At 36.3% G+C, this 22,744-nt stretch overlaps 1 protein-coding gene across 1 annotated transcript in view; it reads left to right on the top strand.

The window, feature by feature from the left end:
- The window catches only part of MMS22L (MMS22 like, DNA repair protein), a 125,943-nt gene extending 103,214 nt beyond the window's left edge, over window positions 1-22,729 (top strand). The window contains exons 20-25 of the mRNA XM_040474213.1: window positions 818-987; window positions 3,715-3,926; window positions 7,158-7,321; window positions 17,520-17,616; window positions 19,213-19,380; window positions 20,114-22,729. Coding sequence (XP_040330147.1) covers window positions 818-987; window positions 3,715-3,926; window positions 7,158-7,321; window positions 17,520-17,616; window positions 19,213-19,380; window positions 20,114-20,195 — 893 coding nt within the window. The 3' untranslated portion in view covers window positions 20,196-22,729. The remainder of the gene's footprint in view (window positions 1-817; window positions 988-3,714; window positions 3,927-7,157; window positions 7,322-17,519; window positions 17,617-19,212; window positions 19,381-20,113) is intronic.
- The last annotated feature ends 15 nt before the right edge of the window (window positions 22,730-22,744 follow it).

Here is a 22,744-nt window from a genome sequence, read left to right as displayed (position 1 = left end):
ATTAAACAAAGGGTGCTCATTTGTTTGGCTTTACTATCATCAAAGGTAGCAACTGACTCCTAGCATTAAGGAAATCATAATACATTTCCTGTAGTAAAGAAGTCTGCATCTCTTCTTTCAGCATCAAAATTTAAACTCACTGTGTATATTAAACAATTGAAAGTTATAAAAAGTGGAGTTCAGGGAGGTTAAGTGATTGCTTCAAGGTGCTATAGCTAATCCTTCTTACTACTTTAACAATTAAGTTTAGCTCTATCTTTTCATGTTGTAAACTGGGTTGAGACAGCCTATAAAATTTTATGTAAGATAAAAATATAAAGAAATAAAGGTATCAAAAACGTAAATGTGGAGTAGCAAGATGGAGCCCAGGGATAGTGAGTACACACATAAAAGCATAATGCGTGATCTTATAGTGTTCTTAAAGTTGGATTATAAATTTGCCTCTGAGTTACCTAGCAGCCAAAGCAAAAAGAGAAATCTGATTAATTACAGCAGTCGATCTGTATATTCACATAGTGTATAGCCAAATCACAATGTGTGTGTGTGTGTGTGTGTGTGTGTGTGTGTGTGTGTGTGTGTATTAAATAACAGTTGCTTAGGAAACGTATGTTTTTCTTAGACCAGAACTCAGAGAGAAATTTGTCTCTTTAGTGAAATGTATGACATGACATCAGTCTTTTCAGTCCTAATACATGTTTCTTTCTATTGCCTACTTTAACTTGGTTCTTTGTGCTTTAAGTATGAATTTCATAGTGGAATGGCAAAACTTTCTGGTTAGAAGGTAACCATACCTACTGTTACTCCTCTTCTTTGTCAGGAATTCTTGTTAAATCATGGGCACAGATCTTTGCCACCTCTAAAGCCCAAAAACTATTATTCCGGATCATAGATTGTTTACTGCTGCCACATACAGTGTTACAGCAAGAGAAGGAACTGCCTGCACCTATGTTGATCGCAATTCAAAAGAGTCTTCCTTTGTATCTCCAGGTATAGTAAGTGTGGCTGCTTGAAAGTTAAAAAATAATAAATAAATAAATAAATAAATAAATAAATAAATAAATAAATAAATAAACTTTGCCTTAAAACAGTTTGCTAACTGCTGATTTGAAAACCATGCATTATAATTTCAGTGCATGTGTGTACATGTGGCACTTCTGTTGAACAAGTTTTAAATTCCTTTTGTGTTTGGCCCTGAAACCAAAGATGGAAAAAGCAAAATCTCCAAGAAGCAATTAAAGTTGAGAGAAGAAGCTGACTAGCATAGACAGAGTTGTGTGTTCCATATTTCCTTAGAGGCTTCAGCTGTCCACTAGCCAACTGGAGAAGAAGAGATGTGAGAGAAGACACTGTAAAGGGGATTAGTTGTAAACGAGCCACACGGGTAAGAGGTGAAGGACTGTCAGAGGGAACAGTATTTAAAAGTCATGAGCTTAAAGAAAGTATGACACACTGGGGAAGAGCGAATAATTCTGTTTTGATCGGACACTCATACAGGAGGAGCCATATATTTGAAGGTGTTATGTGCCACGCTAGGAAGTTTGGACTTGTTCTTTTACATGGGGATTTGTATGGATTATTGATGGATTTTGACAGATTTTAGATAGGGAAGTGGGAACAACCTATCATGTTTACATTTTAGAAAGGTAATTCTGGTGGCAACATCTAAGATAGTTGATGTGGGAGTTAGATTGGAGACTTGGAGGGCAGAGAGTAGTTCATTATCTGAGGATTTTGAACTAAGCCGGTAGGTGTAGAACTCACACAGCAGATCACAGAAACACTTAGGAGCTCTGATTAAAAGTACTTGCTCAGAGAATGTTGTGGAGCAACAGAAAGCAATAGAATACTTCCTAGACCCCAGAGTGGGTCCTTGTACACATAGTGGTGCTGCTAACTAAAATGGGCAATGCTAGAGATGTGGGAGTGAAGGTAATAATTGATTTATGAATATCTTTCATTTGAGGTGCTGTGTACTGTCTAGATGGGCACTTGGAAATATTGATCTGTTATTCAGAGGAAGATGGGGCTGGAAGCATACTTTGTTATTCATTAGTGTCTCATACTGAAGTTAAGTGCTTCTTAATTTGGGGTTCAGCAGGGAAAGCTGAGGAAGAAAGGGAGAATGGAATTTGATTAGGTAATAAGCAGTCTTTTCCACAGATGGGCTTTTAAACAGATTTGTATAATTTCTAAGAAATTTTTAATTGGCTCTTTAATTTTGTGTTGATAATAACATTTAAAAAGAAGTTTAGTTTGCTGACAGAAACACAAAGCGTGGCCAGTCAGGGAATACTGGTGGGGAGGAATCTTGGGCAGCAGAAGAATCTGGAAAACATGTTCTCTGTGGCCCTTTTAAGCCAAAATAGTACAGTAAGAATTCTTATAGGGATACTTGGCTGGCTTAGTTGGTAAAACATGGGAACTGTTGATCTCAAGGTTGTGAGGTCAAGCCCCACCATGGAGCCTACTTTAAAAAAAAAAAAAAAAAAAAAAAAGAATTCTTACAAACTTTGTAAGTGGTAAACTGAAAATTTTGGTGAATTTATCCATTTGGCAGAATTGACTTAGATGTACACCTTTACTTAAAAGTACTCCAGTCTCCTCTTCAAAGTTTTCAGAACATATTTGTTTATTACTTCATCATCTTCTAATAATGTGCTTTCTTTTAAAGGAAAACATTGAAGAAACTAAGTAGAGGGGTGTTCATTGCCCTTTTGTTTTCAATTATTGTTGTTTGCTAGTGTTTTAACAGTTCTATGTTACTTTTATTACAAATCTTTCAAAATTTTTTGATGAGTAAATATCTATCCATAGGTAAAATGGAGACAAATATTTCTAATTATTTCTCTGGGAAAACACATTTTAAATCACAAAGGGCCAAATTATAAATGAACTTTTGGAACATAATTCGTTGTGTTGGTGATTATATATATATTTGGTAATATGCATTATTTAGTAACATTGGTAGAAAAAAATTTCTATTTCTCAGGGTTTAATTGTTAAGTCTCAAACACCGTAATCCATATGGAAGCTATACAAATGGAGGGGATTAAACCAACAGAACTCTTAACTTCTCTAAACCTCAATTTCCCCAGCTATGAAATTGGATATGTGATAATACTACGTCAGTGTTTTTTAAGAAATTTAAGTGAAATAAAGGATATAAAGCACATGGTACAGTGCCTGACATATGAAACTCTTCAAATGAATTGTCATTATTCTGAGTCTTAATCTTCTGCATTTCTCTCCTGTCAATTTTTGTTTTAATTTATCACATTTCTTACATTGGAAGATTTTTAGTATAAATTCTGAGTCTCACTCAGTTAAATGACCAGGCCATACGTATAAAAACTGACCTAAAAATGTGTTTCATAACTTTGAAATGACATACAGACATAGTTGATGAGTGGGATGCTCAAGTTTTCTGCGTATGAGAGGAGGAAGGAAGCTTCCTTGGTCTTCCTGCACTTCCCCTGCTCCGTTTGAGTACACCCCCAAGAGACACGTGTGTGGTTGGGTACCACAGTACAGGAGTCACACAGGCTCAGCAGCTCCCTGAGCCTCATAAACATTATCTGTTGATGCTGGCAGTGCCCTGTGGACTGTGGTTGCACATTCTGACATGGATATTAATGCTAGGGACTAAATTAGTAAGTTTCTCAATATTTTTTTTCACTTTTCCTTTTAGTATTTCTTCTCTTTTTTCTCCTTTAGGGCATGTGCATTGTATGTTGTCAGTCTCAAAATCCAAATGCTTATTTGAACCAGTTACTTGGGAATGTCATTGAGCAGTACATTGGGCGGTTTCTTCCAGCTTCACCACATGTTGCAGGACTTGGACAACACCCTGTTCTGATGGCACTGAGAAACTCCGCCACTCTTGCACCGATGTCACTTCTAAAGAAATGCATTATACAAGTCATAAGGTACATCTAAATATTAAAAATAAGTGGTGTTTACAATCCAATTAGTTCATCTTTATTGAAAAGTAACAAAGCTCCCCAAAAGTATTGGCAACCCTTAGGATGCTGGTAGTTGAGAAACTTTTCTTTTCCCTGAGAAATATTATCTAAGGATTTACTAAAATGACTTTTGCTCCCGGCAGCCTGAGTCAGTGCTCTTTAAATCGTTTGTTTTCTTTACATAGCTGTTGTTTTCCTTATATATGTTCTAAAGGTGTATGTTTTTTTATTCCTTATCAGATAAACAGTAATTGTATTTTCTCCTATAAAAAACATTAGCTATATTTTTGACAGATAATAACTAAATGAAAAAATGAATGGTAATATGAAAAAGGAAGCAATAAGAAGTCCTTTTTTGTTGGTCTACTCCCTGTCTTAATAACTTCATTTTATTATTGGATGCATAAATGAAACCTCTTAGGTTTTCTCCTTCCTTTTACCTGCAACGGTAGAAGATTCAGTAATAGAAATGATCACTTCTTTGTCTTCATGCAGTATTTAGCTTCATATGAAATTAGTTTTTAAACTTTAAAATGCTGTGGTGATATACAGGCATACCTTGTTTTATTGCACTTCACAGATACTGTGCTTTTTACAAACTGGAGATGTGTGGTAACACCATCAAGCAAGTCTGTTGGCACTGTTTTTCCAATAGCATTTGTTCACTTCGTGTCTCTGTGTCACATTTTGGTAATTGTCACAGTATTTTAAACTTTTTTGTTATTATATTGGTGATAGTGATCTCTGATCAGTGATTACAACTCTCTGAAAGCTCAGATGATGGTTGGCAATAAAGTATTTTTTTAGCAATAAAGTATTTTTAAATTAAGGTATATACTTTTTTTTTTCTTTTAGACCTAATGCCATCGTAATGCTGTTGCACACTTATTAGACTACAGTGTAGTGTAAGCATAGGTTTTATATGCACTGAGAAGCCAGAAAAACTCATTTGACTTGCTTTATTGTGACATTCACTTTATTATGGTGGTCTGCAACTGAACCCACAGTGTCTCTGGGGGTATGCCCGTATATTATTCTTATCTAGTATTTTTTTTCTGTGTTTTTAATGACTTGATAGTTTTAATGACCACTATTATCCATCACCTCTCATTACAGAATTCCATGTCTAAAATCTGTTCTCCCTTACAAGCATTTTTGTGTGTTCCTGGTGTTCTGTTACTGAGGTTTGGAAGCTTTATATTTTTGTTCTCTCTCCTTGGCCAACCTTTGGGAAATGATTGCTTCCTTCTTTTCACACCTCTATTCCCTTATCACATTATACCCAGGCTATTGCAGGAGTCTCCTAACTACTTTCACTGTATCTAGCCTTTTCTTCTGGTTCAGCGTAAACAATGCCCCCAGATTACTTTTCTTGAAAGTCTATTCCATTATGACACTTCTCTACCCCCAAACCTTCACTTGCTCCTTTTTTGCCCATGGAATAAATTCCGTATTCTTATAGCTCTTTGTGATCTGTCACTGAACTTTTCCAAATGTACAAGACATAACATCATATGCAAACTTTAATGAGATTGGCTTCATTATTGCCCTTCCAAAATGCTTTACATTTCCCTACATCAGTGTTGTTCATACTATTTTCTCTATTTAAATGCCACGCCTTTGGGTTAAATTCTGCCTTGACTTTTTAAGACCTACATCTAATATCTCAGTGTAGTGTGGTGCTTCTTTCCTTCTTCTGAAGTCATGTGCTCTGTTAAGATTCCGTTCACAGAATTGAATGTTTTGCCTCACTTGTATCTGAATTTCCAACAAGACCTTAGTAATCTACCACTATTTTTGAGACATTATTTAAGTAAGTGTAGTACAAACCAAATGACAAATGCTGAAGTGAAATTAAGTGTTTAGGGTCATAAAAGTAATTTAAAGCCCATCATTTAAAATCCTGGCTACTTTCATTGACTTTCTTATTTAACAGGGAACACATTTTTCTCATGATTTCTAACTGAAGACCCAGAAATGTAGTAGTTCCTTTTTTCTATTTTTTAACTACTCAGGAAGGGAATAGATTGCCTCCTGTGCCTCCCTCCATTCCATGCTCCTCTACTCCTGTAGTTCCCCATCTTTGTTAGGGTTCATTCCTCCCAATTCCTGAGAATTCTGGGGTTGTCTTTCAAAGCACCTATCACACTGTATTATGGTAGTCTTTTTTTCCTTATTCAACTTTTCCACTAGACAGTGAGCCCCTTGATTTCATAGACCATATTTCGTCTAAGATTCAGCAGTGAACAAAAAAGACAAAACGCTTGTCCTCAAAGATTGAATAAATCTTTTAACATGTAATAATTGTTGGAACCCACCATATAGAGTAGAAATGGTGGTGAAGACATAGTTCCTGCCCTTAAGGAGTTTATAATCCTTCGTGATTTCTGTGGCTTATTTTGGCAAATTTTACTGCTTTGCAAATACGTATGGATGTCTAGCTTAGATTTAGCTATATGTGACAATTTTTCCTGTTGTCTAGACCTTTTAGAAACTGAGCAATTGCCACTTCCATTTATTCACTTAAGTGTATATACTGAATACCTCTTAGGAGCCAACACCTGTTTAAGAGGTAGAGATATAAAAATGAGTCAGATAAATTATCTTTATGATCTCTGTTGAATCCTAATGCTAAAATTTATTTTGCTTTGAGAGAAGATGTTACATCCTAAATTACCTCTGGTTTTTTTACTTCCTAAGAGAAGGAAAGAGGTAAAGCTGGAACAGGAAGCCAATTCCTAGGGCAGTCCTCTTATTGATTTGGATAAATAAAACCCCTCCCAAATCCCTAAATAAATAAACGTGAGGAGAGATTTCTTTATGCAAATTTGACATTAAAGAAAATGTTGCATCGTTGAGGAGCTAATAGAAGAGATTGGACTCAGAAAAGGAAAAAAAAAACAAATTAACAATTGGATTTTCATTTGGATTTTGATTAAGTGCATTGAAAGATCAGGTTTTAAATTTAGTTTGTGTCCATATTCTACTTTGGCCCTTATAACACACCAGATATTCATATGCTTATGCTTCTAAAATTTTGTGTTTGAGGATAGCATGGCAAAATATACGTATATTTTTTTAGTTGTGCTTTATTAAGTTGGGTAAAATTTGTCAGTATCTCTAAAGTGGGTGACTTTTGGTTCTGTTCACTGAAACTTTAAACAGAAGAAAAAACAAAATTGTGCTTCTTTTTAGGAAGTCCTACTTTGAGTGTAAAGGGTCCCTGCTCCCTCCTCGCTTGGCATCTATCCTGGCCTTCATCCTCCAGCTCTTCAAAGAAACTAACATAGACATTTCTGAGGTTGAACTGCTCCTCCCTGGCATCTTAAAATTGTTGGTGTTGGTCAGCGAACCCCAAGGTTAGTTTGAATCTGTTATACTGTTCTTTTCATAAATTAAGAAAGTACTCTTTCCTATCAGTTAAACAATGGCTAAGTGCTTGGTTATTTAATATCAGTTTCTATATATCATGGCTGACAAACTCCAGCAGATAGCAGAGGTTGGGCATGATAAAATGGTTAAACACTGACATGTTTCAGAGTAGTTTACTTCTGTTTTGTTTTTTCCCCCAAGGCAAACAGTTTATGTAAGGACTACTTCCTCTAATTAGACTTGTTGACCTTTTAAAGAATATTTGTTTAATCTGACTACAGTATTAAATGCAATTTGTTACCTATCATGTGGTGAGGGGTCAAGGTAAGTTCTTCGGTTCAGGTTGCCGCCAGAATATCTAAGCTGATTTCACAGGCAACCTGTAAGGATCCTTTGATCCTAGTCCTTTTGTTTTCAGTCTCATCAGCCTTACTGCTAGGGATCTCTTTAAAATATCATTTATCTGATCCCCACTGTGAGTAGCATGCTTTAATAAGCTTATGGGGAATATGCAGAATAGTAGGGATAGCTCTATCCTGAAGGAGTTTTTAATGTAAATAGGATGCTATGTGTGTAAGGGTGTGCGTGTTCTCATGATAATGTGATTGTTCAGGGCAGGGCTCCTCGATGTTTCTACCTAAGTACCTCTAACTGCTGTGATGAGTGAGTGCAATGTGCATCCTGCAGAATCTGAGGGTACCATCCAAATTGGTAAAGCTCAAAGAGCTCTTTGAAAAGTTCCATTTTATCTCAAAAAGTATGCATATTTTGTTTAAATCTATGTTTATTTTAATAAGTAAAATGTTTTTCTTATTAAAATGTTTTCTTTCTCCTGAGCATGATTTGTAAAAGCTAAGCATGGTTTTACAAAAACTGTTATGATGTGTTCATATGGAATGCCCTTACCTGAGAGTAGCATCTCTTCCCTGAAAAAAATACCCAGGTAGACCCCAGGGTCATCTTTAGAAATTTTGTCTTCATTGAAAACTTACACATACTTTCAGTGAAAGCCTACTGTGGTATGCAGTAGAAAATGTGTTGAGACAGAGCAGACGGTATAAAATTTTAGCTAGCCTTTGTTTTGGTTATAGTAATAATTATCAGGAAGGAGGCTAGAGTGTGGAGGTGAATTTTGCTGCTCACATCTAGTTAGTGAGTGCATCACATGTTTGACATGGGTAGAATACAGAATTCGCAGTCTCTGCATTGCTGTCTTTGTAAGCTGAGGAGGTAGTATTAAACAGATTTTGGCTGTGAGAAAATTCTCTCTGACTCTCCTTGTAGCCTCACTGCTTAAAAGAATAATTTGTAAAATCATAGAAAGTCAGTCTTACTACATGACTCAGCAAGTCCACTCCTAGGTATATGCCCAAGAGCATTTTAAACATACGTCCACTCAAAAACCTGTACCCAAGCACCAAAAGAACTCCACTTCTGGCACAATAACATAAGGAGTTCTGCTGACCCACTCCCCAGCAAAACTGGTGAAAATTATTTAAAAGAAAGTATCTAAATTCTCTTGAAATAGTCCTAAGAGTGGAGCAAATGTAGAAACATTTGTTTAAGAAAATCTGAAACTTGGTAAAAATATCAGGAGTCTGTGGTATTTGAAGGAAGACCACTCCTTTCTTTATTCCCCCAGCTCAGTAAGACAGAAACTCTACTCCAGACTAGTAAATCCAAGAACATAGGGCTTCTTCTCTCCCCGGCTCCCAGTAGGAGGGCTGTCCTCCTATGAGAGGCAGGATATCAGTATTTCTCATCTTGCCCCCAAGCTACCTGATGCTAAAGTTATATTCCAGGCAATTGTGGCTAAGAAGTGGGCCCTCCATTCTGTTCCTGGGGTACCAGTCATCCTTGCCACAGCTTAAATGTGTGAATTCCCTGCCAAGAGAAGCAAACTGAGGGTCCCTGGGGCTGCTGCCTCTCCTCCCACAAGCACTCAGCTCCTTAAGTGGGTATGTCACTCAAAAGTAGCACCATTGTGCCTGTCCCCGTCACCAGAGCCCTGCATCTGAGATGTTATCTGGTGGAGAGGTAGAGGGAGGAGAAGCTGAGCATAGAACAGAGAACTCTCAATCAGTCCCAAAGGAACTAACTTCATTTGCAAATGAGTGTGGAAAAAGTTGAACCATAGAGTTCTATCAAAAATAATGGAGTTTGTGGTGATAGGCAATAGGTAGGAGAATAATAGAGTCATTGGGTATATAGGCTAATCTGTAGACCATCTAGTTTAGTGAGAGGATTGGTGAAAGAGACAGCTGGAAGGAACCCTTGGATCAGAATCTCAAACACCACAGAAATCCCTTTAAAACAGCCTGAACTTGATGAGATCAGTCTATAAGACAATATATGTCCCTGGGCATTATAGGAAACAATAGAGCAATCAGCTTTGATTAGTGGAACTTAACAGTTGAGTGTGGTCAGAGAAAGAGACAAAGAGAGCCCTGTCAAAACCACTGTCTTAGAATGGAGACTGTGGTCATACCCGAAGTTATACCACCTGAGGAGCAATGTTAGAAGCTTCACACTGGGGGCCAGTGGGGAAAGAGGGAAGAAGTACACCTCACTAAAAAATGTCCAGTTTTCAGCAACAAAAAAATTCCAAGACTGCAAAAAGACAGAAATATGATCCATACACTGGGGAAAAAAGCAGGCAGCAGAAACTGCCAGTGAGAGCAATCAGATACTGGATTTAATAGGCAAAGACTTCAAAGTAGCCATTATAAGTATGTTCAAAGAATTCCAGGAAAGCATGGTTAACAAAATAAAGGTAGGTATGATGACATTGTCACATCAAATAGAGAATATCGGTACCGAGACAGAAGTTACCAAAAAAAGAACCAAAAGGAAATTATGAAGTTTAAAAGTACAAGAGCTGAACTGAAAAATTCACTTGAGGGGCTTGTTACTGGATCTGAATTAGCAGAAGAAAGAATTAGCAAACTTGAAGATAGATGACAAGAGATGATGCAATTTGAAAAAAAGAATGAAGAAAAATGAACAGAGCTTTAGGGAAATGTGGGATACCATTAAGTGCACCATCATACATATAACCCAGAAGAGGACAGAAAGGTACAGAAAAAAATATTTGAAGAAATAATGGCTAAAGATTTCCTGAATTTATTAATGAACAATAACCTATACATTCCAGAAGCTCAGCTAATTCCAAATAAGATAATTTTTTTTTAATGTTTATTTTTGAGAGACAGAAAGCCAAACAGGGGAGGGGCAGAGGGATAGGGAGACACAGAACCCGAGGCAGGCTCCAGGCTCCACACTGTGAGCACAGAGCCCGACATGGGGCTCAAAGCCACAAACCATGAGTGAGATCATGACCTGAGCTAAAGTCGGACGCTTAACTGACTGAGCCACCCAGGCGGCCCTAATTCCAAATAGGATACATTCAAAAAGTTCCACAATAAGATGCATCAGAGTAAAAATACTGGAAGCCAAAGGCAAGGAGAAAAATTTTAAAGCATCAAGAGAAGAAAGACTCATCGCTTACCATAGAACCCCAGTTAGGTCAACAGCTAACTTCTCAGCGGAATTAATGGAGGTCAGAGGCAGTGGGATAACACTTAGTGATCAAAGAAAAAATTCTCAACCAAGAATACTATATTCTGTAAAACCATTACCTTTCAAAAGTGAAGATAAAATAAAAATATCCCCAGGTAAAAACTGAGAGAATTTATTGCTAGTGGACCAGCCTTATAAGAAAGGAAGGAAGTTCATGGGTGGCTCAGTCAGTTAAGTGGCCGACTTCAGCTCAGGTCATGATCTTGGGGCTGACCCACGTCTTGGGGTTCGAGCCCCACATCAGGCTCTGTGCTGACAGCTCAGTTCCTGGAACCTGCTTTGGATTCTCTGTCTCCCTCTCTCCCTGCCCCTCCCCTGCTTACAGTCTATCACTCTCTCTCAAAAATAAACATTAGAAAAAAATTAAAAAGAAAAAAAAGTTCTACAGAATGAAAGTTAAGTGACCTCACACAGGAATAACACCAGTAAAGCAATATGTAACTATAAAAGTATAAGTGTATATTTCTTTATCTTTATTCCCTTAATGGGTTTAAAAAGCAAATGAATAAAATGAAATATTAAAAAAATGATATATAATGTATTATTGGGTCTATAACATATAGAAGTGCAGTATATTTACCAGTAACAGTACAAAGGAGGTGGTGGGAGCAAAGCTATATTGGTCTAAGAAAATGACTCCAGATAATAACTCAAATAGAAACAATTATGAAGAGAATTAGAGATGATCAACAAGGTTAATATAACGAAAGCTTAAATATATACCTGCTTTCCTTTCCTCTTCTTCCTTTCTTCTCCTTTAGCTTCTTTGAAAGACAAAATTATATAAAATAAAAACCATGAAAGACAAAAAATTATGTATTGTTGGGTTTGTAACATTTGCAAAGGGAATATGTATAAAAATAATACCACAGTGGTGCCTGGGTGGTTCATTCTATTAAGCATCCAACTCTTGATTTCAGCTCAGATCATGTGAGTTTGAGCCCTGTATCAGGTTCTGTGTGGAGTGTGGAGATTGCTTGGGATTTTCTCTCTCCCTCTCTGCCCTTCCCCTGCTCACATGCACATGCTTGCTTGCTCTCTCTCTCTCTCTCTCTCCCCCCGCTTCTGTCTCAAAATAAATAAACATTAAAAAAATAATAATACAACAAAGGGGGAGGGGAATAGAGTTATGTAAGAATAATGTTTCTGTATTTCACTGAATTCATGTAAATCGGAAGCTCTGATAAGGTATGCATGATATGCCTAAAGCAACTACTAAGGAAATAATTCAAAACTAATGAAAAATCATTAAAGAAATTAAAATGCTAAGTTTTAAAATATGCATGTAATACGAAAAGAGAGCAGTAAAGGAGATTAGAAGAGCAAAAAATGCAAGACATTTAGAAAACAAAAGGTAAAATGACTAATATAAATCCATCTATAGCAACAGTAACAGTAGTTGTGAAAGGAGTGAACAAACTAATCAAAAGTAGAGATCATTGGAATGAAAATATAAAAAGATCTAATTCTATTCTATCTACAGGAAACACTTTAGATTCAAATACTGAAATAATAAAAGGATAAAAAAAAACTACATCATGCAAACTGTAGCTATGGAAAGCTAGGCCAAAAAATTGTTACTAGAAATAGAGATGTTTTATAATGATAAAGGATCACTGTATTTAACAACTTATAAACGTGCACTTAACAAAAGAGCACCAAAATAGGAGGAAAACACAGAAATGAAGGGAGAAAGAGTTCAGTAGTAAGAGCTGGAGGATTTTTGTTGTGTAAAGAGCTTAGAAGTTCTCATTCTCACCCTCACAACAAGAAACAAATCTTATCAGACTGGAAAACAATTCTTCTTAGATGCATCAGGGAATTGAGGTCATAGAGCAAACTGTTGCCCCCAAAACTGAGCATAGAGCAGTTTGTCAAATGCAGTGTAAATATTTCTTCCAGTGTCAGCTCCTGGTCTTCGTAAGCTGTGATTCTCTGAATCTGTCTCTCCACTTAAATGATCTAATAAATTGTTTCTTTTTCAAAATAATAATTGGTGATTATACCTTATGGAAAGCAAACTGAATGACAGCATTATTCTGAGGATTGGGAGAGAGGAATTTGGAATACTGTGTTAAAAGGCACCTGTACCACCCTTGAAGGAATGCAGTGCTATTTGAAAGTAGACTTGGATTAGTTGTATGCTACAAACTCCGGGGCAACCACTAAAAAAATTTTTTTAAATAAGTGTATTTGATTATACTAAGAAAAGAGAAAAAAATGGAATCATAAAATCCTCAATTAAAACCTTCAGAAAAGGCAGAATAAAAGCAAATGATTAGAAAAAAAGAACAAGAGCAATGAATATAAAAGTTACATGTATGTGGGGTGCCTGGGTGGCTCAGTCAGTTAAGCATCGACTCTACATTTCAGTTCAGGTCATGATCTCACAGTCCGTGAGTTTGAGTCTCGCATCAGGTTCCACTCTGGCAGTGTGGTGCCTGCTTGGGATTCTCTCTCTCTCTCTCTCTCTCTCTCTCTCTCTCTCTCTCTCTCTCTCTGCCCCTCCCCAGCTCTCTCTCTTTCTATCTCTCTCCAAGTAAGTAAATAAACTTAAAAAAAAAAAGGCATTACATAATGACAGACTGGGACTAGAGATAACCTCTTCAATCTGATGAAGGACATCTATGAAAATCTTAGCTAACATCATCCTTAATGGTGAAAGATTAGATGCTTTCCCCCTAAGATTAGGAATAAGACAAGGATGTTCACTCTTGCCACTTCTATTCAACATTGTACTGGAAGTCCTAGTCAGGGCAAGAAAAATAAAGGCATCTAGCTTGGAAAAAAGGTAAAATTAACCCTATCTGTAGATGATTTGATCTTGTGTATACAAAATCCTAAGCATACCACTAAAAAGCTATTAGAACTTATAAACAAGTTAAGGTTGTAGGATACAAAATGAAGACACAAAAATTCATTTTATTTCTATATGCTCTCAATGAAAATCTAAAAATGAAATTAAGAAAATGATTCCATTTACATTTCCATTTACAATTAAAAAAAAAACAACTAGGAATAAATTTAAGAAAAGGGAAATACAAGCTTAAGATCTGAAAAATACCAAACATTGTTGAAAGAAATTAGAGAATATCTAAATAAATGGAAAAAACACCCATTTCATGTATCAGAAGAAGTAATATTGTTAAGATAGTAGTATTCCCCAAATTGGTCTACAAATTCAGTGTAACTCCAGAATAGTTGAAACAATATTGAAAAAAGAACAAAGTTGGAAGATTTATACTTTCCAATTTCAAAACTTAGTACAAAACGACAGTGATCAAGACAGTGTGGTATTGACATAAAGATAGACATAGATCAGTGGATTAGAATCGGAAGTCCAGAAATAAACCCAAAGGTCTGTGGTCAACTGATTTTTTTGACAAAGGTGCCAAGATGATTCAGTCGGGAGAAAACAAGTATTTCAACAACTTCTGCTAAGTCAAACACATATCCACATGCAAAAAAATGAAGCTATACCTTTATTTCACACCATACGCAAAAATTAACTCCAAATAGATCATGGACCTAAATGGCTGAGATAAAACTATAAAACTCGTAGAAAAAGCAAACTAGTAAATCTTCATGACCTGGATTTGGCAATGAGTTGTTAGATACAACAAAAGTACAAGAGAGACATAAATTGGACTAATCAGAATTAAAAACTTTTCAGGTACCTGGATCACTCAGTTAAGTGTCCAATTCTTGATTTAGGCTCAGGTCATGATCTATATAGTTTGTGAGTTCAAGTCCCACGTTGGGCTCTGTGTTGTCAGCACAGAGCCTGCTTCAGATTCTGTCTCCCTCTCTGTCTGCTCCTCCCCTGCTCACTCTCTATCTCTCTCTCTCTCTCAAAAATAACCCATTAAAAAGAAAACTTAAAAAATTTAAAACTTTCATGCTTCAAAGGACAATCGAAAAAGTGAAAAGAAAGTTCCCAGAATGAGAGTTGCAAATCATTTATAGGATAAGGAACTTGTACTTGGAATATATAAAGAACTGTTACAACTCAGTAATAAAAAAATTTTTTTATATAGGCAAAGAGGGACGCCTGGGTGGCTTGGTGGGTTATTGCGTCTGACTCTTGATTTCAGCTCAGGTCATGATCCCATGGGTCATGGGATCAAGCCCTGTGTCGGGCTCTGCACTGACAACGCAGAGCCTGCTTGGGATTCTCTCTCTTGTCCTCTAACTCAAAAAAATAAACTTTCAAAAAAAATAGGCAAAGGATTTGAATAGACATTTTTCCAAAGAATATAAACAAATGACTATTAGCACCTGAAAAGGTGCTCGACATGATTAGTCATCAGGGAAATGCAAATCAAAACCACAGTGAGATACCACTAAGTTGGGTATTATGAAAAAGTCAGATAATAACAAAGTTTGGTGAAAACATGGAGAAGAAATCAGAACCCCTAGTTACTGCTATTGAGAATATAAAATGGTGTAGCCACTAGGGAAAATAGTCCAGTCATTCCTTAGATCGTTAAACATAGAGTTACAATGTGACCTAGCAATGTCACTCCTAGGTATGAACCCAGGACTAATGAAAACATATATCCACACAGAAACTTGTATATTCGTATTTATAGCAATTTATTTTTCATAGTAGCCAAAAGGTAGACTGTCAACTGACAGATTTTTTTTTTAATGTGATACAGCCACACAGTGGAATATTATTTGGCCATAAAAAGGAATTAAGTCCTGCTGCATGCTATACAACATGGATAAACTTTGAAAACATTATTTTAAGTGAAAGAAGCCAGTTACAAAAGACCACATATTGTATGATTCCATTTGTATGAAATGTCCAGAATATTAAATCGATAGAGACAGAAAGTCGATTTGTGTTTACTTTTAGGGTATATCAGAAAATAGGGAGTGGTAGCTAAAGAGTGTCAGGTTTCTTTGCATAGTAAATATTCTAACATTGTAGTGATGGTTGCACAATTCTGCAAATATATTAAAAACATGGAATTGTACGTGTTAAGTGAGTAAAGCTGTTAATGTAAAGAAAAACTGAAAAAAAACCCAGCTTTTTAAAAAGTTCAGTTCAGTTAAATAAACCAAGATGGCAAATATTTTTTTTAAAACACAACTGTACTCTGATATCCACAGAAGCTTTATTCATAGTAGCTTCAAAATGCAAACAACCCAATTGTCCAGCAACTAATGCATGGATAAACAACATGGGGTATCTCTATACAGTGGAATATTATTTGGCCGTCAAAAGAAATAAAGTACACATTCTACAACATGGATGAACCTTAAAACATAATGCTAAGTAAAAAGGCAGTCAGAGAAGACCATGTGGTATATGATTGTATGTATATGAAATTTCCAGAGAAGTCAAATCCATGAAGACAAAAGTAGATTCGTGGTTGCCAGGGGCTGGGGGAGGAAGAAATAGGAGAATGTGACTGTTAAGGGGTATAAGGTTTTCTGGGGAGGTGATGAAATTATTCTGAAATTAGACAGTGGGGATGCCTTCTCAACTCTGTGAATATACTAAAATCCAGTGAATTGTACACCTTAATAGGTTGGTTTTGATAAGTGAATTGCACTTCAATAAAGCTTTTTTTTTTTCTTTTTAAACCAATGCTTAATGTTTTCTGTGAAGACTGTTTCTTCATATTCTGGTACTTTATCCACAGAAGAGCTTTTGGGGATTGTTTTTCAAGAAAATGTCTTTTAAGAATGAATTATACTGATTTCAGAATTGTATCTAATATGAGGAGTTATTTGCTCAGTGAAGACAAGTGTGCTATATCTTCTTTATCCACCACCCTCATACCATAGAGAACATTACTAAGTACATGTGATTAACTTAAGTTCATATGTATCCTGTTTTGTGCTCCTGCTATAATGGATTAGAGCTTCTGAAATTTTTATTCTTAGAGTGCTTTTTTCCCAGCTATTTATATTAGATGTGCCAAAACAACACAACAAAAATTTAATAGCATTTGGAACATACTAAATTTTCTATTTTCTTTCTTGATATTTTTCCATTTTTACGTACAAATGCACAATTTTAAAGGATTTGGTTAAATATTTAAAGAATACAAATGTTCTTTTTATAACTTCACTTTTTTGAAAGAACGATAGCATCACAGTTGATTTATACACATACACACACACATCTTTGGCTAATTTTAAGTGAAGGTAAATTGGTGGTTTCTAATTTGTTAGTGAGTAGGAGGGAGGAATATGCCTATGAATTTTAAAAAAATAAATCTGCTGGTCTGTAAATCAGCTGAATGATTAAAAGCTATCTTTTGTCAGCATGTAACTACTTGCAGGATGAGGATGATAGAATGTTTTTGAATATGGGGTCTTTCTAAAAGGCCTATCTTTACATTTATTTTTTCAGTTATAAGAGTGTAAAAAATAAACTCTTAAGGTTTTTATATTTTCTTAGAATGGGAGATAAGGAGATAGAACTTTAGAACAAACCAAAAACTCAGAACTATTTCATTTTGAAAAATAACAAAACTGTACAAACTTTAAGAAAACAACATATTTCTCTAAATTAAGAGTGTTCATAAAAATGAGGATCCAGATGGTCAATTCAGACACAGTGTGTGATGCTATAATTTTTCCTCCTAGTGAAAAGGCTGGCCACAGAGAACCTGCAATACATGGTAAAAGCCTGCCAAGTGGGGTCAGAAGGAGAACCCGCCGCCCAGCTGACTTCTGTGTTTAGGTAACTGGAAAATACGCCAACTGGCAAGGGGACTATTGCCAGCCATTTGACAGCCAACATGTTTTTTAAATAACTAATTATCCAAAACATAATGTGTTACTACTTGTTATAGTATTTCAATTATTATATTTTTGGCAGTGGTTTTGTTACACTGTGTTGTTTTATTAAAAAGACAAAAGTGCCAGGGAGGAAGACAAGTGAGCTGACTTCAAATTACCTGAGAATTGGGTGAAGAAGACTCCTGCATGTATTTAAGAGAAAAAAGTCAGGATATGTGGGTCATGATGACAGGTGCACAGGCCCTCAGAGCTGCTACACATGTTACTCAGGATCCAGTGTAGAAGTACCATGACTGGTTGTTTCACTTGCTGTAGATACTATAGACCCAGAAAGCTTCATTGTATTTCAGTTGTGAAGCATGAACTGTGTAAGAGTAGACCTGACGTTAGTTCCCAAGAACAGTAATGCAACGGGAGGAACATTTTCTGTGTTTTGTGGTGTTGTAACGTTCTGTGTTTTATTGTTGTTTCCTGCCTTGCCTCCTCTAGAATCTTGTGCTTTCTGTTAGGGCAGTATTTTTAAATATTTCTTTCTCACAATTTCTACCAGTTCCCCTTTTAATATATGTATCTCTGCCCTAACACTGCCATGAGAAATAATGTGGGTCTGTTTTCTTCCGTGTTGGCTCTTTGATTCCTCAGTTCGTTTTCTCCTCACATAATTGGCACTCATCAGCTGTTTACAATTTATTTAAATTGGGATCACATGAAATAAATAGTGGCTTTGTAAGAATTATAAAACCCTAGGGGCGCCTGGGTGGCTCAGTCGGTTAAGCGTCCGACTTTGGCTCAGGTCATGATCTCACAGTTAACGGGTTCGAGCCCTGTGTCGGGCTCTGTGCTGACAGCTCAGAGCCTAGAGCCTGTTTCAGATTCTGTGTCTCCCCCTCTCTCTGCCCCTCCCCTGTTCATGCTCTGTCTCTGTCTCAAGAATAAATAAAACCCTAAGAAGGGAGAAAGGATTTTATATGAACGAGGAAGATTGCATGTTTGTTATGTACAACGTATTAAGCTAGGTGACTTTTTTTTGTTGGGGGGAGAGTGGAAATTTCAGGGCTAAAACATATAATTTTTTATAAAGGCCTCCTCTGGGTCTAAAATTTCCAGTTAAGGAATGTAAAAATATGTATTATGAGTAACTTGTTTTTCTCATAAAAATATTGTTTGATCTATTTAGAAATACGATGAACTAAGAAATACCTAGGAAGCTGGACTCATTTTTTTCTGCATCCTTACCGCTCAGATTCTGACATACAGAGAATAGCAGCAAAGTCCCTGGGACTAGATTTCCCCCCTTATTCTCCCTTCTCAGGTTCCAACCCTTCCCTCTTCCTACCAGTGCCGTGGCTCTGGTCATGCATAGCTTACGCTGAAATAGGCCATTTCTGTCCTTTAGTCTTCATAGGGCATCTAGATTCTTAAGGTAATCTTACATGAAATGATCTTTCTTGTGTTCAGGTTACAGCTAATTGTTATATAGATACCAGCCCTGGGAACTTCCCCAGAAGTAATCCTTTGCAACTTGATTTACTTTCAGGCATTTTATCCAGGATTATGGTACGAGGTACGATAATCAGATTTACAGCATTTTAGAAACAGTAGCAGCATTGGACCAGCAGGTTGTTATCCATTTGCTTTCTACCCTCACTCAGTCTCTGAAGGATTCAGAGCGCAAATGGGGCCTTGGCAGAAATATCGCACAAAGGTATGTTTGAAAATCTTATTACATTCTTTTGGGCAACGATTATAAAATTTAGATTCATTTCCTAGAAATGGCTTATTTTCCCATTCCTAAAAATTTGGGGTATGTTGGAGTTGATAAATGTTTCCATACTATGATTGACACATCGCGATTCACATACAGTTCTTTTCGAAGTGACCACCTTTGAAAGCTCTGTGTTTCATCAATGCTACTATTGCCAAAACACATTCAGTGTTACTCATTGGGAGGTGGACTTTAGAGCCTCAGATGTGTTGCTGGATGCCCTATGAAGACTATAACACTTAAAATCCATGGTGGCATTATCTGCCCTTTGAGGGATGCCTTGATGTACTGAAACAACTGCATCATGTGTATCCAGTGAGTAAGGTGTGTGAGCCAATTAAATAATACGGTTTTTGGTCAAAAATAAGTAATAGGACTTTTTTTCTTATAGGCTTACAACCCAGTTTCAGATTGTGCTGGACTGTGTAACATAATGTAACACATGGAAATAGACCTGTAGTTCCTAAAGAGGTTGTTTTAGAGGAGTCAGCACTCATGAGAAGTCATATGTCCCAAGTTTGTTAAAGAATCAAAGTATTTTAGTCATATTGTGTGAGTGTGTGTGCGTGTAGACAGACAGACACTCAGGTAGGCTCAGTTTGTAAATACTTAAAACGAAAAGTAGTGGAAAAGGTAATAAATGTATCTACATCTTTTCTTTTTTCTTAAACAGGGAAGCCTATAGCAAACTTTTATCTCACCTAGGACAAGTGGGACAAGATGAAATGCAGAGACTGGAGAGTGATAATACCTAACATATTTTGTGATTTGCCTTCTCTATTATAACTATCTGAAGCCGCTTTGCACCATTCTGATTCATACTTTTAATTGTGTGATGTTCTGTTAAAAATTCTTTCTAGGATTTTTTTTCTTACATACCTGTAAGTATAAGGTACATAAATAAGGAAATAAAGGTTAATTAAATATATTATAGGACCTTTGGAACTTGGCAGAATTGCATTCTCTTTTGAAGAGTTTTTAGTTAAACTAACTTAAAGGAACCTTTTCTAACTGTGAGTGTTACATGTGTATGTCTGTTAAGTAGATTTGCACCAGTCAATCCAGGAACTTTTCACTGTAATGTGACTTTCTGTCTTGTGAGTGATTTGTTTTGTTTCTTACATGTTTTAATATGATGTGGGTGTTTTTTTGTTTTATTTTGTGTTTTTTAACATTACCTGGCTGTTCTGTGCTGGTTTTGGGGAAAGGGGGGTTCAGGAGGTGGGATTGTATGTTTGTCATCTTTTGTTATACTGTGTCTAAGGCAAGTTAATAAATGCCCAGCACACTTAGCTCTGTGAGGAATGAGGCTGAGTCTGGCTAAATGAATATACAGATAGTATATAAAATGTTTTAAAACTTAAGTCAACAGTGTTTATGCTTAGGTCCCAACAGTTGCCAAATTTTTTTTTTTTTCTTTAGTCGTCCTTCTTTTGGGGAATTTATTAAAAGACCTCTATCAGGAGGAGGATAAATAAGACCCTTTAAGAAAAGAGAAAATAACATCTAAAAAAATCTTCAGGTTACATTATTAACAGAAGAGTTCTGAGAACTCAGCCCATTTATCTCCTCATCAATTAGAGCCTTTTATAATTTAGCATCTTACATTATGTTTACAAGGAACCAGTTTACTTTCCTTTAGCAGCTATTGTGTCTCAACTCTTTACTTCATCCAGATTTTTATTTTACCAGTTGGGCTCTTATCCTTGTCTCCTTTTTGTGGTGAGCTTTACTTGATGAAAGAACTCCAGTCCTAGTGTTTGGAACCCACCTAGGTCTCAAAGCCAGCTCTGCTTTGTAAACTTGAGCAAGTCACTTAACCTTGCTGAGCCTCAGTTTCTTCACGGAGAAAAAAAGAATACTAATCCTTTTTCTTTTTCACGGTGTCCTAGTAAGAATGAGGGGATAATGTATGTGAATGTATTGGTGACATACATTCTATTTGAGGTGTGCAGACATGATTACTAATCATGCCCAAAGGTAATGAACACCTCTCAATTTTGTCCCTTTTTCTCTAATAGGTCCTAGATGAATGAGCGCCCCCCCCTTGGGACCCCCACCCCCCTGGTTTTTTTCTTCAAATTTTTTCTTACACATCATGTTTGCTAACTTTGCAATAACTTACTGTTTCCTTCTTGGGACTCTAGTCTTTATCATGGTTCTTCTCTTCCTCCTTTTCTAACTCAAGAAGTATCTTTAAAGATGAAGTGTATTGCAGTCAGCGAACTATACTTATTAATGCTGTCCTTACTGTAATGTGTGAAGTCTAAAGGAGTATCTGTTGTTTTCACAACATACAAATAGTTTATCCCCCTGCCAGATCAGCTATTAGTACTTCAACAAATGGAATGAATAAAAGCTTCGTTAAGGTTACTTAGTAGACTTTAAAGCAATGAGTTTTTCATTATCGTAGTGACTTACTAAACTTAATGTATTGCTTTGCAGGTTTCAGCAAATGAAGCGTACATCTGTTTAAGGTGATGCTTTTAAAGAAGTTATGTATGTGTATATATATTTTTATTTCCAAAATAGGATTAATAAGATAGCTTTGAGAATCATGTTCCTTAGAATATGAAACTTTTAAGAGATGAGAAAAGCCACTGCTGAATCATGCATTAGGGCATATGTCTATAGATGCTAAGAATAAATAGTTTATACTTTAAAAATCCATAACAAAAAAAAAATCTGTGACAATACATATGTGTAAATACGTGTGTTGAAGTGTGTTTTTAATTGAAGAAAAAAAAATTTATGACTCAGTTCATTTTCTTGAAAATCTTCACAGACCCTTCACTTAATAGGATAATCTTACCTTTTTTCTATTCCCAGATTTAGAGTAAGTACCTTATTCCTGCTTCCTTAATATGTATTCACCCCTAAAGAACCTGTACTCTGTGGGGCTGCTGCTTCTATCTCTCTATTGTAAGCCGTTCTCTTTTGGTGCAGTCTGAGAGTACATTCTCATTTCTCATGTCCTTTGGCCTGACGTCTGTGTTTTCCTTCATCTTCTCAACCCTTCCTTGGTGATACTCCTCCTCCCTACATACTGTACTTTGAAAGCACCCTCATGTTCTCCTTTCCGGTCCCCAGTGGTGAGATGTGGCTCTTCACTTGCTTCGTCTCAACATTCTTCTAGTAGTGAACTGCGAACACTAGCTCATAATTTCATCTCTGAAGTCTATTTCTAGTGCTAATTTCTCTCTAAACCCCTCTAGTTGGATCCTCCTGAAATCTCAAGGCAACATGTCAAGCTGCACTTGTCACTTATTTTCAACTAGCTGCTGCCTTTTCTACCCAGGGAATA

This window comes from Herpailurus yagouaroundi, unplaced genomic scaffold (assembly GCF_014898765.1).
Source record: "Herpailurus yagouaroundi ecotype Mexico unplaced genomic scaffold, PumYag 139, whole genome shotgun sequence".
Taxonomy (NCBI): Eukaryota; Metazoa; Chordata; class Mammalia; order Carnivora; family Felidae; genus Herpailurus; species Herpailurus yagouaroundi.
Note: the sequence above shows the minus strand (reverse complement) of the source record. Positions and strands in the feature narration are given on the sequence as shown.